General features: G+C 39.0%; 1 protein-coding gene across 1 annotated transcript in view; it reads right to left on the bottom strand.

Moving 5' to 3' along the window:
• Positions 1–5,682: 5,682 nt before the first annotated feature.
• The window catches only part of TGFBR2 (transforming growth factor beta receptor 2), a 109,309-nt gene continuing 99,281 nt past the window's right edge, over positions 5,683–15,710 (bottom strand). Inside the window, exon 10 of the mRNA XM_044293889.1 lies at positions 5,683–8,556. Coding sequence (XP_044149824.1) covers positions 8,377–8,556 — 180 coding nt within the window. The 3' untranslated portion in view covers positions 5,683–8,376. The remainder of the gene's footprint in view (positions 8,557–15,710) is intronic.

The raw sequence follows: 15,710 nt of genomic DNA, 5'->3' as shown, positions 1-15,710 counted from the left end.
TCTGGACATCACCAGATGCTGTGTATCATCCTTTTTAATGCTCTGCCAGGCCTTTACTGCAGCGGTTTTCAGTTACTGTTTGTTTGTGGGCCTTTCTGTCTGAAGTTTAGTCTTTAACAAGTGAAACGCATGCTCTATTGAGTTCAGATCAGGTGACTGACTTGGCTATTCAAGAATATTCCACTGTTTTGCTTTAATAAACTCCTGGGTTGCTTTGGCTTTATGTTTTGGGTCATTGTCCAACTGTATTATGAAATGCCGACCAATCAGTTTGGCTGCATTTGGCTGGATTTGAGCACACAGTATGTCTCTGAAAACCCCAGAATTCATCCGGCTGCTTCTGTCCTGTGTCACATCATCAATAAACACAAGGGACCGAGTTCCACTGGCAGCCATGCATGCCCAAGCCATCACACTACCTCCGCCATGTTTTACAAATGATGTGGTATGCTTTGGATCATGACCTGTACCATGCCTTCATCATACTTTTTTCTTTTTATCATTCTGGTAGAGGTTGATCTTGGTTTCATCTGTCCAAAGAATGTTCTTCCAGAAGTGTGCTGGTTTTTTAAGATGTCCAATCTAGCCTTCTTTGTCTTGAGGCTTATGAGTGTCTTGCACCGTGCAGTGAACCCTCTATATTTACTTTCATGCAGTCTTCTCTTTATGGTAGATTAAGATATTGATACGCCTATATCCTGGGGAGTGTTGTTCACTTGGTTGGCTGTTGTGAAGGGGTTTCTCTTCACCATGGTAATTATTATGCAATCATCCACCACTGTTGTCTTCCGTGGGCTTCAAGTTCTATTTTCATTGTTGAGGTCACCAGTGTTTTCTTTCTTTCTCATGATGTACAAACTGTAGATTTTGCCACTCCTAGTAGTGTAGAAATTTCTTGGATGGGTTTTTTCTATTTTTGCAGATAAAGGATGGCTTGTTTCACCTGCATGGAGAGCTCCTTTGACCGCATGTTTACTTCTCAGCAAAATCTTCAAAATGCAAGCACCACACCTCAAATCAACTTCAGGCCTTTTATGTGCCTAATTGAGAATGAAATAATGAAGGAATTGCCCACACCTGCCTATGAAACAACATTTGAGTCAATTACTTTTGGTCCCTAAAAAAAACCCAGGGTGCCACATGTAAAGCAGCTAAAACTCCTAAACCCGTCATCCAATTTTAATGTGGATACCCTCAAATGAAAGCTAAAAGTCTGGACTTTATGTCCATGTCCATTATATAACTATAACTTGAATATGTTTTAGTAAACAGGTAATAAAAACAACGTTTGTGTAAGTGTCCAAATATAAATGGACCTAACTGTATAAGCAATATAATAAAGTCAGTTGCAGTATTTAGGTGGCAGGTCTTTGGTAAAGGTTTTTGAATCCTACATGTCCCATTATTCCTGGCTTTGCAGACAGAGAGCTGGAGTCTTACCACACTGCATCACTCTGAGTGCTGTTTAAGGACAGCAAGTAACAGACCAATGACACAGAACTGCTGTCCCCTCACACTGCAGGGTCTCTGTTTCCTATGTAATACAGCTTGAACTTATCTGTCCTCTCTGCCTTGTCAACTCACTCCTGTCAGCTCTTACTTGCAGAAAGCAAGGAGACCAGTGTGAAGCTACATCCCATAAAACTACACCGGAGAGTCAGCACACATAGATAGTACAGACAGGCGGTGTGAGTGAGGGGATTTATATAACTGCAGATTATACACATACCTACTATATATCTGCCTTCTGGTCCTTTATATAGGGGAAACATTATATCTTCAACAGGGATATACAGAGAGAATGGAAGATGGAGAGGGGACGGGCCTCAGAGCTGCCAGGGGGAATTTGATTGGCAATTATGTAATCATGAAGTTCACAGCCATAGCCACATGGCTTACACAATACAGCAATCTCTGGGATGATGGTCAGACTTTAGGTTACATGACCAGGTTCCCATAATGAAAAGGTTCAAAGGCTATGGATGCAACTGGGTTAAGGTGGAAAATTGGTGATCAGTTAGCAATTTATGTAGAAATAAAAAAGGGAAGCGCTTCTTTATCTTGTATCATTCTTGTTATACCAGCTTTATAGGCACATTGAGATCCATATATTTGATAAATATTGTTTGATACTGCAACTTTGCGAAAATGGAGCTCCCCTTTATGTAATAAGCCCTTGCTATTGAAGCTGTTTTACTTGACTTCATTACTTACTGAACCAATCAACACAAAAACAAATGTTAGCAATACTCTTTGTCTCATTAGAACACACGATCTAGATTTTGTTAGTTTGTGTGATGTAAATGTGCCTACTTACTAGATAAAATAATTTTAGTTATTACATTAATGCTGTTACTGCATAAAAACACATTTTTAGACATAAAAAAGTATTAATTTATTTTAGTAATAGTGTATACATTGGATTAAATGCACTTTTTAAAAAAATATATGTATTTATATTTTTTAAATGTAATAATTTCAGCGAACATTGAGAGTTTTACACAAATCTCATTTAGTGGCTATCCCCATGATGCATACAGTTGCAAGAAAAAGTATGTGAACCCTTTGGAATGATATGCATTTCTGCACAAATTGGTCATAAAATGTGATCTGATCTTCATCTAAGTCACAACAATAGACAATCACAGTCTACTTAAACTAATAACACACAAAGAATTACATGTTACCATGTTTTTATTGAACACACCATGTAAACATTCACAGTGCAGGTGGAAAAAGTATGTGAACCCTTGGATTTAATAACTGGTTGAACCTCCTTTGGCAGCAATAACTTCAATCAAACATTTCCTGTAGTTGCAGATCAGATGTGCACAACGGTCAGGAGTAATTCCTGACCATTCCTCTTTACAGAACTTTTTCAGTTCAGCAATATTCTTGGGGTGTCTGGTGTGAATTGCTTTCTTTAGGTCATGTCACAGCATCTCAATCGGGTTGAGGTCATGACTGGGCCACTCCAGAAGGCGTATTTTCTTCTGTTTAAGCCATTCTGTTGTTGATTTACTTCTATTCTTTGGGTTATTGTCCTGTTGCAACACCCATCTTCTGTTGAGCTTCAGCTGGTGGACAGATGGCCTTAAGTTCTCCTGCAAAATGTATTGATAAACTTGGGCATTCATTTTCCCTTCAATGATAGCAATCCGTCCAGGCCCTGACGCAGCAAAGCAGCCCAAAACCATGATGCCCCCACCACCATACTTCACAGTTGGGATGAGTTTTTGATGTTGGTGTGCTGTGCCTCTTTTTCTCCACACATAGTGTTGTGTGATTCTTCCAAACATCCAGGTGCTCTTGTGCAATCTGTAAACGTGCAGCAATGGTTTTTTTTTTGGACAGCAGTGGCTTCCTCTGTGGTATCCTCCCATGAAATCCATTTTTGTTTAGTGTTTTACATATCGTAGATTTGCTAACAGGGATGTTAGCATATGCCAGAGACTTTTGTAAGTCTTTAGCTGACACTCTAGGATTCTTCTTCACCTCATTGAGCAGTCTGCGCTGTGCTCTTGCAGTCATCCTAGGGAGAGTAGCAGCTGTGCTGAACTTTCTCCATTTATAGACAATTTGTCTTACCCTGGACTGATGAACAGCAAGGCTTTTGGAGATACTTTTATAACCCTTTTCAGCTTTATGCAAGTCAACAATTTTTAATCGTAGGTCTTCTGAGAGCTCTTTTGTGCGAGGCATCATTTACATCAGGCAATGATTCTTGTGAAAAGAGGGCAGCTGTAGGGCAGGACAGCTGTATAGGGCAGGGCAGCTGTAACCAACACCTCCAATCTCATCTCATTAATTGGACTCCAATTGGCTGACACCTTGCTCCAATTAGCTCTTGGAGATGTCATTAATCTAGGGGTTTACATACTTTTTCCACTTGCACTGTGAATGTTTACATGGTGTGTTCAATAAAAACATGGTAACATGTTATTATTTGTGTGTTATTAGTTTAAGCAGACTGTGATTGCCTATTGTTGTGACTTAGATGAAGATCAGATCACATTTTATGACCAATTTGTGCAGAAATGCATATCATTCAAAAGGGTTCACATACTTTTTCTTGCAACTGTATATAGAAAATTGCTTAATTATTTCTTAATGGCACTAATATAGATAGGCTACTCTTTACCTTCACCATTTTAGAACACTATGACTAGCAGATGTTTCCTCATCCTTGTCTGTCAATCATAGAGTATTGAGATGCCCATTTGTCACTTATCTAACACCCTGGCTTGTTAATAGTGGGACATTCACTGGGGTTTGAGTTATAATATTTGCACTCAAACAGCACTTTTTAACACTTTTCTGGTAAAGGTTACTACTGGCCACTACATCCATGCTGCCCTCATATAGGGTGGCACAAATTTCAATACCTTTTTTGCAATCATATACTTCATTTGCATTTTAAGTGTTCGTATCTCTTACCCCATTTGACAAAATATTTGCTCTGTAAAGGTTGTGACACTGTTACTCTTTCCTGGATAAACAAAATTGAGAACCAGGCTAGTTTTGCTACAAAAAGTGGGAAAACTGATGTCAAAATAAATGTTCTTGCTTTAATTGGAAGCCTTATGAACTAAGAGAACAAAATGTAAATCTCTATGAAATTATATATCTGGATAGAGAAGGGTTTATTTTAGGGATGAGCGAATCGACTTCGGATGAAACATTTGAAGTCGATTGGCATAAAACTTTGTGCTAATACTGTATGGAGCAGGAGCTCCGTACAGTATTAGATTGTATTGGCTCCGATAAGCCAAAGTTATTGCCTCGCGAAGTCTCTTGAGACTTCGCACAATAACTTCAGAAATGTACTTGTACTGTAAAAAACATTTTTCCGAACTCGGGTTCAGTTCCAAGGTATCACTTGGAACCGAACTCAAGTTTGGGAAATGTTTTTTTACAGTACAAATTAATTTAAGAAGTTATTGTGCGGTCGCAATAACTTCGGCTCATCAACGCCAATACATTAATACTGTACGGAGCTCCTGCTCCATACAGTATTAGAACAAAGTTTTATGCGAATTGACTTCGGATGTTTCATCCGAAGTAGATTCGCTCATCCCTAGTTTCTTTATCCAGAAGGGGAGTGGGAAAAAAATGATCTGACTTAGTAGATCATAAACAGCCAAGATTTATTTTGAGGGAAAAAAAAATGATCCCCTCTCCGCAAAGTGTAAACTAATTTGGAAAATAATGTTTCAGATTTCCAGTAACAGAAAAGAGTCAAAGGGTTTTAGTACTCCTAGAGGCATTTCATTGCAAAAATCATGCAGGATGAAGATTGCATACTTCACCAGTGGGATATTCTCAATTGTATCTACAATATATCAGAAGATCATTATGGCAGCATTTCCTCTTTAAGTAACACTATGTTCAGCTCTAAGTAACACTATGTTCAGCTCATGTGAAAAGTTTTTTCTTCAATTGTGGAATCTACAGCTAGATTACTAAAATACTGTATCAGGCAATACATACTTTGAATGTACATAGTTACAGCCACTCCCATAGCAGGTAATCTGTTTGCAGTTGTTCTAAAATACACAGAAGCAAGAAGGTTCCAAAATATGGATAAATTATGTAAATCTAAAATTAAATTAAATTTTATGTTGTTTATCTACCAGGATACTGCCCTACACCACACAATAAAATGTTCCTTTTTTCTGCATCGTGCAGAGTAAGATATAAAAATATGGTAGATCTTTATGCCTCTCGGGGGCACCAGGAACACTCCATGGCTTTTTTATGTATTAAAAGCATATCAATAGGATATACCATTTAACCCACAAAAAATAGTGGTCCCATGTCCTCCATTTGCAGATGGGAAAGAGTTGTGCAAAAGATAGTACTTTCCATTATAATCTATGAGAGATGATCAGATGACTGGGCACAAACTGTAGGTTTTGGCCGCCTGAATATGAGTATCTGAAATAGGCGCCTTATACAAAGACATATGGCTTTTTGCAATGACACATGGACATCCATTCTCAAAGTATGTATCAGTGAGGAAGTACTTTCAAATAAAAGTAGGGAACAAAATCCCACACTAAAGAAATGTTCAACAATTATTACGAACTACAAGAAAGTGTAATTAAACAGGTTTTCCAGGTTCCTTATATTGATGACATGTTCATGATAGGTCAATTAACCTCTTCAAGACCATTTTTTCATTTTCATTATTATTTTTTTTAAGTTCACATGACCATATGAGAACTTATTTTTTGCACCAGAGACTGCAGGTGACAGCTTATTGGTGGAGATACAGGGTATCAGGCCCTCACTAATAGAATACTTATGATATGAGGGTAGGTCATTTATATCACAAACCCAGAACTTTTTTCACCTCTCATGTATTTTACATCTTTATAGCCTCCCTTCTGATCCTCAGCTGTGTCATGTGACCAACTCTCTGATTTCCAACTGACATAGGACAGGAAGTCAGTTACTTCTCTATTCATTCCTTTGAGACTGACATTGAGGAATACATAGAGAAACTGGCTTCTTGTCAACACATAAGATGGTGTGTTATTTGGAGAGGCAGAGTGCAGGTCAAATGACACAGCTGAGAGTTAGAAGGAAGGTCATAACTAGGCTTGAGCAAATCGACCTTTGGATCATAGAAGTCGATTAGTTCAAATACTTCAATTTTAATGCAGTTTCAGTACAGCATTAAAATGTATTGCCTCTGTGGATCCAAAGTTTGTCTCAACCAAGACTTTGGTGAATTACTATCTGCGTCATTAAAAACCATTTAAAATAGAAACCTGAAGTGGCATTTGGTATTGGCTGGTACCTCAGTGCTAAAGCCCACTTCAGATTGCTATTTTAAATTGTTTTTAAAGGCACATATTAATACAGTAATAATTCACCTAAGTCTCACACAACTTCATGGGTCCAATACATTTTAATGCTTTACGGAAACAGCATTAAAATTGAGATATTTGCATGAATCAACTTCGGATCTATGATCTGAAGATCAATTCACTCAAGCCTAGTTCTAACCCACAAATACAGTCTCTGGTAAAAATATTACCTTCACTACAGTTTATATCATGTGCCATTTTAACAGGTTAGAGAATACATTTTTTGGATTAGAAAATTATGTTATTGACTTTTACCTGGGGAAAAAAAAATCAGCCCCCAAGAAATAATAACCATTTTATGCATATTTTGCTTTGAAATGCACAAAGAATAGCTGATCTGGCACGGAATGGACACGGAATGAAAATACATTTGTGTGCATGAGGCCTAAGGGTAAATGTACACGTTCAGGATTTATGTGTGGACAATCTGCACTGAAATCCGCAGATGTTCGCAAGAAATCCATGCAGTCAATCCGCATCAATTGGGGCAGATTTATGTGCGGATTTGATGCGGATTTTCCTCTCCCTATTGAAGTGAATGGAGAAAATCCAGTCAGGAAAAATACAATAAATTGACATGCTGCGGATTTAAAATCTGCATTGTGTGCATGAGAATTTCAAATTCTCATAGAATACAATGTACATGACCTACTGTGCGGATTTTCTAAACCCAAATCCGTGCAGAAAATCTGCACGTAATCCAGATTTTGTTCATTTACCCTTGAAACGTTTTCATATGGATCAGTTTTTTTCCACAGGAGACCTTGAGACTGTCTCATGTCTGAAGGGTGGGCTATTATTTTTTTTTTGGTTCAGAATTTTGGTCTGTAGTAATATCAAATTACATTAACATCTCTAAACAAGAAAAAAAGGATCCTTTTGAAAATGCATACAAAAACCATGTTTGCTTTCTGTAAATATTGTACTTTTTTTTAAACAACGAAAAAGAACATTTTAAAAGAATGTAAAAAATTTGATGAGAACATAGCCAAACAACCTCATTCACACAGAAGGAAAATTAAAGAAAGGGTTAGAGGGTAGCGACTCAAAAATATAATTTTCTAAAGATAAAAATTCAGTTTTGTACACAAACATACAAAGACAACCAATCACAGCTTATGTATTAACTTTGTGAATAGCTCTATCAAGTTTTTTTCTTATAATCAATTGTCCTATGCATTATATATTTTCCTAGTAATATACCTTTGGTTTATCTTAGACAATGTGTCCACACATTAAAGCCAATGTGTAGTTTTATACAAATATGAATAAAGTGCACATTAAGTATGGCTATTTTTAGAGAAAAATGTCCAGAGAGATCCTAAAATGATCACTCTATGGCAATGTCAGCTTTCAAACTGGAAAGCGTGTTAGATATTGCTCCAGTTATAAACAATTTATCCTGGACTCAATGACTTATTGCATAGTTTCCAAAGATTTCCTTGGCTGCACTCACTGCAGTGATACGTTTCCAAAAAAGATGACGTCTCTAATGTACGTTTCATTTGTTTGTGTTTTCCGTGCAGTCCTCTGGTATTTTTTCTTCCGAGCAGCTTCTCTCAGAGATTCTGTCAAGATGCTCTAACTCATAAAATCTCTCAGCCACGCATTGGGCTGTGAGTCTGGCCTCCGGGTCATGGTCCCAACATTCTGTGATGGTTTCACATACTAGATGAATACCCTGGGAAAAGATAAATCAGTTAATATATAGCCCTGGTCAGTGCTTATATAAATACTTTCACTTGTTATTATTTTAAAAGCATATCATTGTTCAGAGTAGCAAAGATTAAGATGTCATTCAATCTTGGAATTTTATCACAGTACAACAATCACTAAATAACTGTAGGAAACACATGACATCATATACTGTCACTAGTATTGAGCGAAGCATTCAAAGCTGAATTCTGTCCGAAGTTTTGGAAAACTTTGATTCAAAACGAATCCGAATTTCCCTGTGCTCCAGGGGTAATGAATGAGGTTTTCCTAAAATGGTGGCTGCACATGTTACAAAGCGAAACTAAGTGTAAAGAAGACACGCTACGCTCCGGATCCTTTCACCAACACGCTCCTTCGTGCGCGCGCCAGCTGCCGGCCGGAGCGGCGCACGCCTTTTTTGAAGTAGAGCAAGAAGTACTGCTACCTGTCCTACAAGCATCGTTGAACTTATATCCATCAGAACAGGTATTAACCACTTGATTGTGCCCCACTTTCCTTGTTCCAGCGCTGGTACCGTACTTTTACGTTTAATATATATATATTTTGTGGACCGAGGCAGCTGCTATCCCCTAGGTATTCAGCAGCGGCTCTGTGTACGGTTGTTCACAGAGAAAGGGCAATCAAATTGTGATAGCACAGGTACAACCATTATATTTTCTAAAGGAGACAAGTCTAGGAATGCAAGATCACCTATAATGCCATGCAGTCAGCCAATCTGCAGATAGCTATCCCCTGTGATGTTCCAGGCGGTCTTCAACATTGACCTGTGAGCTGAGCATAGGGATCAACATAGCAAGCGCTCATGCGCTAGGGACAGTGTTGTTGAAAATAATTAATAAAAGAATATTGTGTCAGTTTTATTTATTTATTCCTACATTTACTTATTCCTACATCAGCCGTAAACTAAGATATGTAATTCAATACCAATAAGATGGAATCCTTCATTATTCCTGTGCCAGCGTGCCAACCAATACCATCCAGTCTGCACCCCTTAGGGGGGCCAGTTCTTAATTGTGACCATCCTCATCTTTTGTTGGCTTTACCTCTTCCTAATCATACTTCTTGGTCTCCATGTCCTAGAAAATTCAGCAAGATGCAAAGAGAGGAGGAGCTGGATGTTTCTGATGACATTCTCATCAGCATTAGATGATGTGGAAAAGGGAGAAAAAGCAGATGGCAGAAAAGGGGCTCCCAAGAGCGCTGATGTTGGAGAAGTGGATATGCTAGAGCTGTATAATATTCAGTGTTTACTGTCAAATAACCTGCAGGAGATTTCAGGCCAGAACAGCAATAATTTGCATATTTGGCTACCAATCAAACCTCATACTAGCAACAGCCCCTGTTAAAAGGTGCATTAAAGGTGTAGAACGTCCATTACAAATGAAGAGCCTGAACCAATCCCAAGGGCCAAAAATAAAACCTAAAGGGGCATTACCAACTGAAATACTGTATTTTTGGCACTTTGAACATACAGCAGTATATTCTATAAATATCTAGTTACAGTTCTAGGACTCCCATCTAATAGGAAAATACATGAAAGATACATGTAAGAAGCCATAAGACATAGACCTACATGTCTTTTACCAGATATTTGGGGGCAGCACAGAATGGTATCCAGGGCCACATCTGGCCCCAGGGCCGCAGATTGTGCGCCCCTGGTCTATAGACTTGGAAAGTATAGTTTGTAATTGGATTGAAAACTGGTTGAAGGACCGTGTCCAGAGAGTTGTGGTCAAAGATTCCTATAAGTAGTGCACCCCAAGGTTCAGGGCTGGGTCCTCTATTAATTAATTAATTTATTAATGATATTTAGGATGGGATTAATAGCACCATTTCTATTTTTGCAGGTGACACTATGCTAATGTAGTACTGTGCCGTCTATGGAAGATGTCCATAAACTACAAGCTGACTTGGACACTCTGAGTGATTGGGCATCAACTTGGCAAATGAGGTTCAATGTGGATAAATGTGATGTTCTGCATCTTGGTAGTAATAATCTCTGTGCTTCATATGTCCTAGGGGATATAACACCGAGAGAGTCACTTATAGAGAAGGATTTGGGTGTCCTTGTAGATTAAATAACAACATACAATGTCAATGAGCTGCTTCTAAAGGCTACCGGGATATTGTCCTGCATTAAATTCGAGGGGCAGGGATGTAATATTACCATTTTACAAAGCGTTGGTGTGGCCTCATTTCGGTTCTGGGCACCAGTCTACAGAAAGGATGCTCTGCAGCCGGAAAAAGTACAGAGGATAGCGACTTAAACTGATAAGGGGCATGGAGGGTCTTAGTAATGAAGAAAGAGTAAAATAAATAAATGTATTTGTTTTTGAGGAGAGACTTCTAAGGGGGGGGGGACATGATTAACTTATACAAATATATAAATGGGCCATTTAAAAAATACGGTGAAAAACTGTTTCATGTCAAATGCCCTCAAAAGACAAGTGTCACGGTGGGGAGTGGGGGAAAACACTTATGAGAGGAAATGGGGAAGACAACTAGGCCTAGACATCGAGGACAGGGAGCAAGTCACCTCCTAATGCCACCCAAATCCTCACCTTGACACCTAGTCGTATGAGCGGACCCAGATGGTAAGAGGGCTCATGCACAGGAACCTAGGGCCCTACTAACTCTAACGATCCCTAGAATAAAGACAGGGATGTGACGACCTGTTCTTCCAAGACACAGATGAACAGGAGTCTCCACCAGCCGAGTTGCGAGGAAAGGGAAAGACACAGAACATCCACTGAATTGGCAGGTAAGAGCCCAGAACAACTAGCACTTACCTGCCACAGCAGCACACTAGTAACTTCCTGCAGCCCCATGCAAACTGGATACATAACAGCACCATGCAGAGCTGCTCACCCTCCAGGGAACCCAGGAGCCCTCTCAACGAAGGCACAGACATACAGGGGAACATCTAGAATCCATGTAGGACAATACACACCAACAACAGTCCAGACATGGAGCAACAACTAGACATACAACAGACCCTGAACATAACCCACACCAAACATATACTAGGGAAGGTAGGGTAGAATACATAGAAACATAGGGAAGACATTGATGTCAAACTAGGTGGCCCTCACACTGGACAGATGGAATATCCAGGAAAGTTCCAGCACCAACCAAGGCTGGAATGCAACTGACCTCATTCTCATTCTCATCCTGCATAGAGCCATGAGACCACACACATATCCACACCTTAACCCCATAACCACCAGACTGGGGAGAGGCCAGGAAACAGGAGCAGTGCACACACATGCAGAAACAGCACGTTGCCCCAGGCAACTGCATGCACAGCTGACGTGTCACGGCAAATTACACAAAGACCGAGACACAGCCGTGACAACAAGGGGGCACTGCCTCCGACTGGAGAAGAAAAAGTTCAGTCTCCAGAAGCGTCAAAACTTCTTTATTTTAAGAACTGTGAATCTGTGGAAAAGACTTCCTCAGGATGTAGTCACAGCAGGAACAGTGGACAGTTTTAAAAAGAGTTTAGGTGAATTATTAAAAGTAAACAATATAAATGCTTATAAAAATGTGTAGAAATCTGAGTCTCATTTCCTTCTGAGATTCGCGTCCCCACCTATCCCTTGGTTGAACTTGATGGACTTATGACTTTTTTTTAACCATATTAACTATTAGTGTTGGGCGCGAATATTCTAATAGCAAATTTTAATCGCGAATATCGCCACTTTGAGAATTTGCGAAGATTTAGAATTTAGAATATAGTGCTATATATTCTGTTAAACAAAACATGCAATGCAACAGCTCACTGCAAACCAAATAAAGTACAAAATTGCATCATAATTACACATGCTACACTAATAAGTTAGAGATGCTTAGCAAATAATTTTGTACAAAATTATTTGAGCCCAGCTGCCACACATCAACACGATCTCTAGTTAGACGGGTTCCTAACACTAAATTTTACCTGTTGTGTGCCATGACGGCTACCATATAATTCAGGAAGTGCAGGTCCCACATGCATGCTGGATCTGCCTTCCTAAATTATATGGTAGCCGTCATGGCACACAACAGGTAAAATTTAGTGTTAGGAACCCGTCTAACTAGAGATCGCCTTGACGTGTGGCAGCCGGGCTCAAATAATTTTGTACAAAATAATTTGCTAAGCATCTCTAACTTGTTAGTATAGCATTTGTAATTATGATGCAATTTTGTACTTTATTTGGTTTGCAGTGAGCTGTTGCATTGCATGTTTTGTTTAATAGTCTTGTTTTCAGCCATAGCAACGTGCCCCTGCGCTTTAGGATGTGCTGACTGACCCCCTTTTTCTTTGCAGTTAGTGCTATATATTCGTATTCACAAATATTCCAGATTTTTTTTTTCATTAGTAATCTCCCTACTTGCTTGTGGGCCAATGAGAAGGCTGCAATGTCTTTGTCTGAGCTTAGCAACATCCCTAGCAACCAATAGGAAAGTTGCCTACCCCTTTCTATATAAGAACCTCCCCAGCAGCCATTTTCAGCAGTTTTTTTGCAGTTCTGAGAGAGAGAGCAGTGACATTGCTGTGCTCTGTGCTTTACTGTGTCATTACATTAGATAGTTAGTTAGCTTTTATATATATATATATATATATATATATATATTACAGATAGTTAGTGGGAGATAGTCTGTGTAGGTTAGATCGTTATATAGTCTGCTGTCCATACATACATGCTACAGACATAAGGCCAGATTTATCATTAGCTCAAGTCAGAATAATGGAGTGAAAAAGTCGCAAATGTTTGCGCAATCGCTTAAACTGCGCAAAAATTAGTGATTTTTATTGGCTCTGCACTATGCTCGCCAGTTTTCTGAAAGTGTGCATGTTTTCTTATGTAAATGAATCTCTAGAAAGATTTACTATTGCGACTATTTAAAAAGTCGCAAAAAAATGGCAATTTCACTCCAGTGAGGACCATGCTTATCTTATGCGACTTTTTAATAGAACATGCAACTTTTTTCGTAAAGACGTGTGACTTTTGTAAAGCTGCTTACTGACGGATAAACTGCTACCGTCAAACCACATTTATTACTGTCTTAAAGGGACGATCATAAATCTGACTTGGCTAAAACTGACTTCAGCCATATGTGAAAGTGGAATGAGCTGTCAGAGTCATGATAAATCTGGCCCATAGTGCGGTGATGTCACAAGTTTACAACAATACTTAATGTACCAATCACTAATATGTAGTCAGACCTGTGAAGTTGCACGTATTGTGCCAAAATTTGTGCATCATTAATTGCCGATTTGCGCAATTACGAATATATTGGAGCACTCTATCTGCATATAAAGCTATTGCAATGTTCTGCCGTGCCAACCATTTTATCCAGTCTCAGGAAACTTCTAGCAGCTTTAAAAATGTAGCAACAGTGACCCACGCCTGTATTGCACGCGCAATAGGCGAATATTACATTGCCGATTTTCGCAATCAAGAAAATAATCTCGAAATATATGACGGGTATTTGCCCAAATATTTGTGAAATATTGCAAATTTGAATATTGCCCCTGCCGCTCATCACTATTAACTATGTAACTATACAGTGCGGTCTTCATTAGAGAGGTTTTGAGAAAAATTGATTTGGATGAGTCGCCGAACCTTGACAAGAAAGTCTATTAATTCCAAATACATTCATTATGAATCACAATAAACCAAGTATACGCAGGCCACTCTGCCTAATCACATTCATCCCACTTGATGGCCCAATCTCAGTGTGAAGACTTGGAAGTTAAACTGCAGGGAGAGCGCATTGTTGTGTACATTATGTTCTAGTGCACCTACATTCATAGTTAATCTGTTCTGTACGTACTGTGCCGTCAGTATTACAGATGAAATTTATTACCGTCTACATCACTGTGCGGTGCACCAAGATTCATGGCTGATCACTTCTGTTAAACAAAAGGAAAAGCATACAGCACCTTTCAGTAAAGCAAAAAAAAAAAAACTGTGCATGCTCCTGCAGGAGCTGTGTCCAAATGTCTCCTTAGTGGAACAAAATAAAGAAATGGAGGCAGTGTCAATAAAGTAGTGGAGAAAAAAAAAATATATTTTAATACATGTTGTGGCACTCCAAATACATGTTTTTTATCCCTTCTGCTAGCTGTAGATTTATTGTGTGTTAGTGTTATAGGTCAAAATTAGCATAAAGTCTAATTTATCGCAGTGGACTTAACCGTGCAGTGCCCCAACATTCAAGTAGCAACCCCATGACAGAGTGAGGAAGGTGGAAGCAAAAGCAGTGGCAGTAACAGTGACAATTGTGGCCCCATGACAGAGTGGAGACGGTGGTAGTGGCAGTAACAGTGTCAGTAGTGGCCCCATGACAGAGTGTGGAGGGTGGCAGCAGCAGTGGCAGTAACAATCGTGGCCACATAACAGAGTGGGGATGGGGGGCAACAGCAGCAGCAGTAATAGGGACAATAGAGGACCCATGACAGAGTGGGGAAGAGGGCAGCAACAATGGCAGTAAGGCTGTGTTCACATCACTTAATTTTTCCATTCTTCTGATGCATCAGAAGAACAGAAAACAAAAAAAACAAAACAAACAAATCCTGTATTTTAAAAATCCATAGAGCCTTGTTCAGACGGTCAGTATTTGGTCAGTATTCTGCATCAGTATCTGATTAGTAATTGTAAGCCAAAACCAGGATTGGGTCCAAAACAGAGATAAAATGTAATAGAAATATTTGCATCTCTTCCGTGTTTTGGACCAACTACTGCTTTTGGCTTACAAATACTGATGACATACTGATGCAAAATACTGACCATGTGAAAAAGGCTTAATGCTCACTTTACATCTGTTTTGGCCTTTACGTCTGAAATCAGTTTTTTAATAAGTAAAAAAATCATGCAAGCAGTACATTAATGGCCTCTTTCACACAGTCAGTATTTTGCATCAGTATTTGTTAGCCAAAACCAGTTGAGGGTCCAAAACAGAGATAAAATGTAATAGAAATATTTGCATCTCTTCTGTGTTTTGGACCCACTCCTGCTTTTGGCTTACAAATACTGATCACATACTGATGCAAAATACTGACCGTGTGTAAGAGGCCTTACGGATGCTGAAAATAGAGCATCCATTTTTTTTATTTTTGTGTTCTTCTGACGG

Source organism: Bufo gargarizans, chromosome 5 (genome assembly GCF_014858855.1).
Source record: "Bufo gargarizans isolate SCDJY-AF-19 chromosome 5, ASM1485885v1, whole genome shotgun sequence".
NCBI classification, from domain to species: Eukaryota; Metazoa; Chordata; class Amphibia; order Anura; family Bufonidae; genus Bufo; species Bufo gargarizans.
This window is presented reverse-complemented; position numbering and strand designations above follow the sequence as displayed.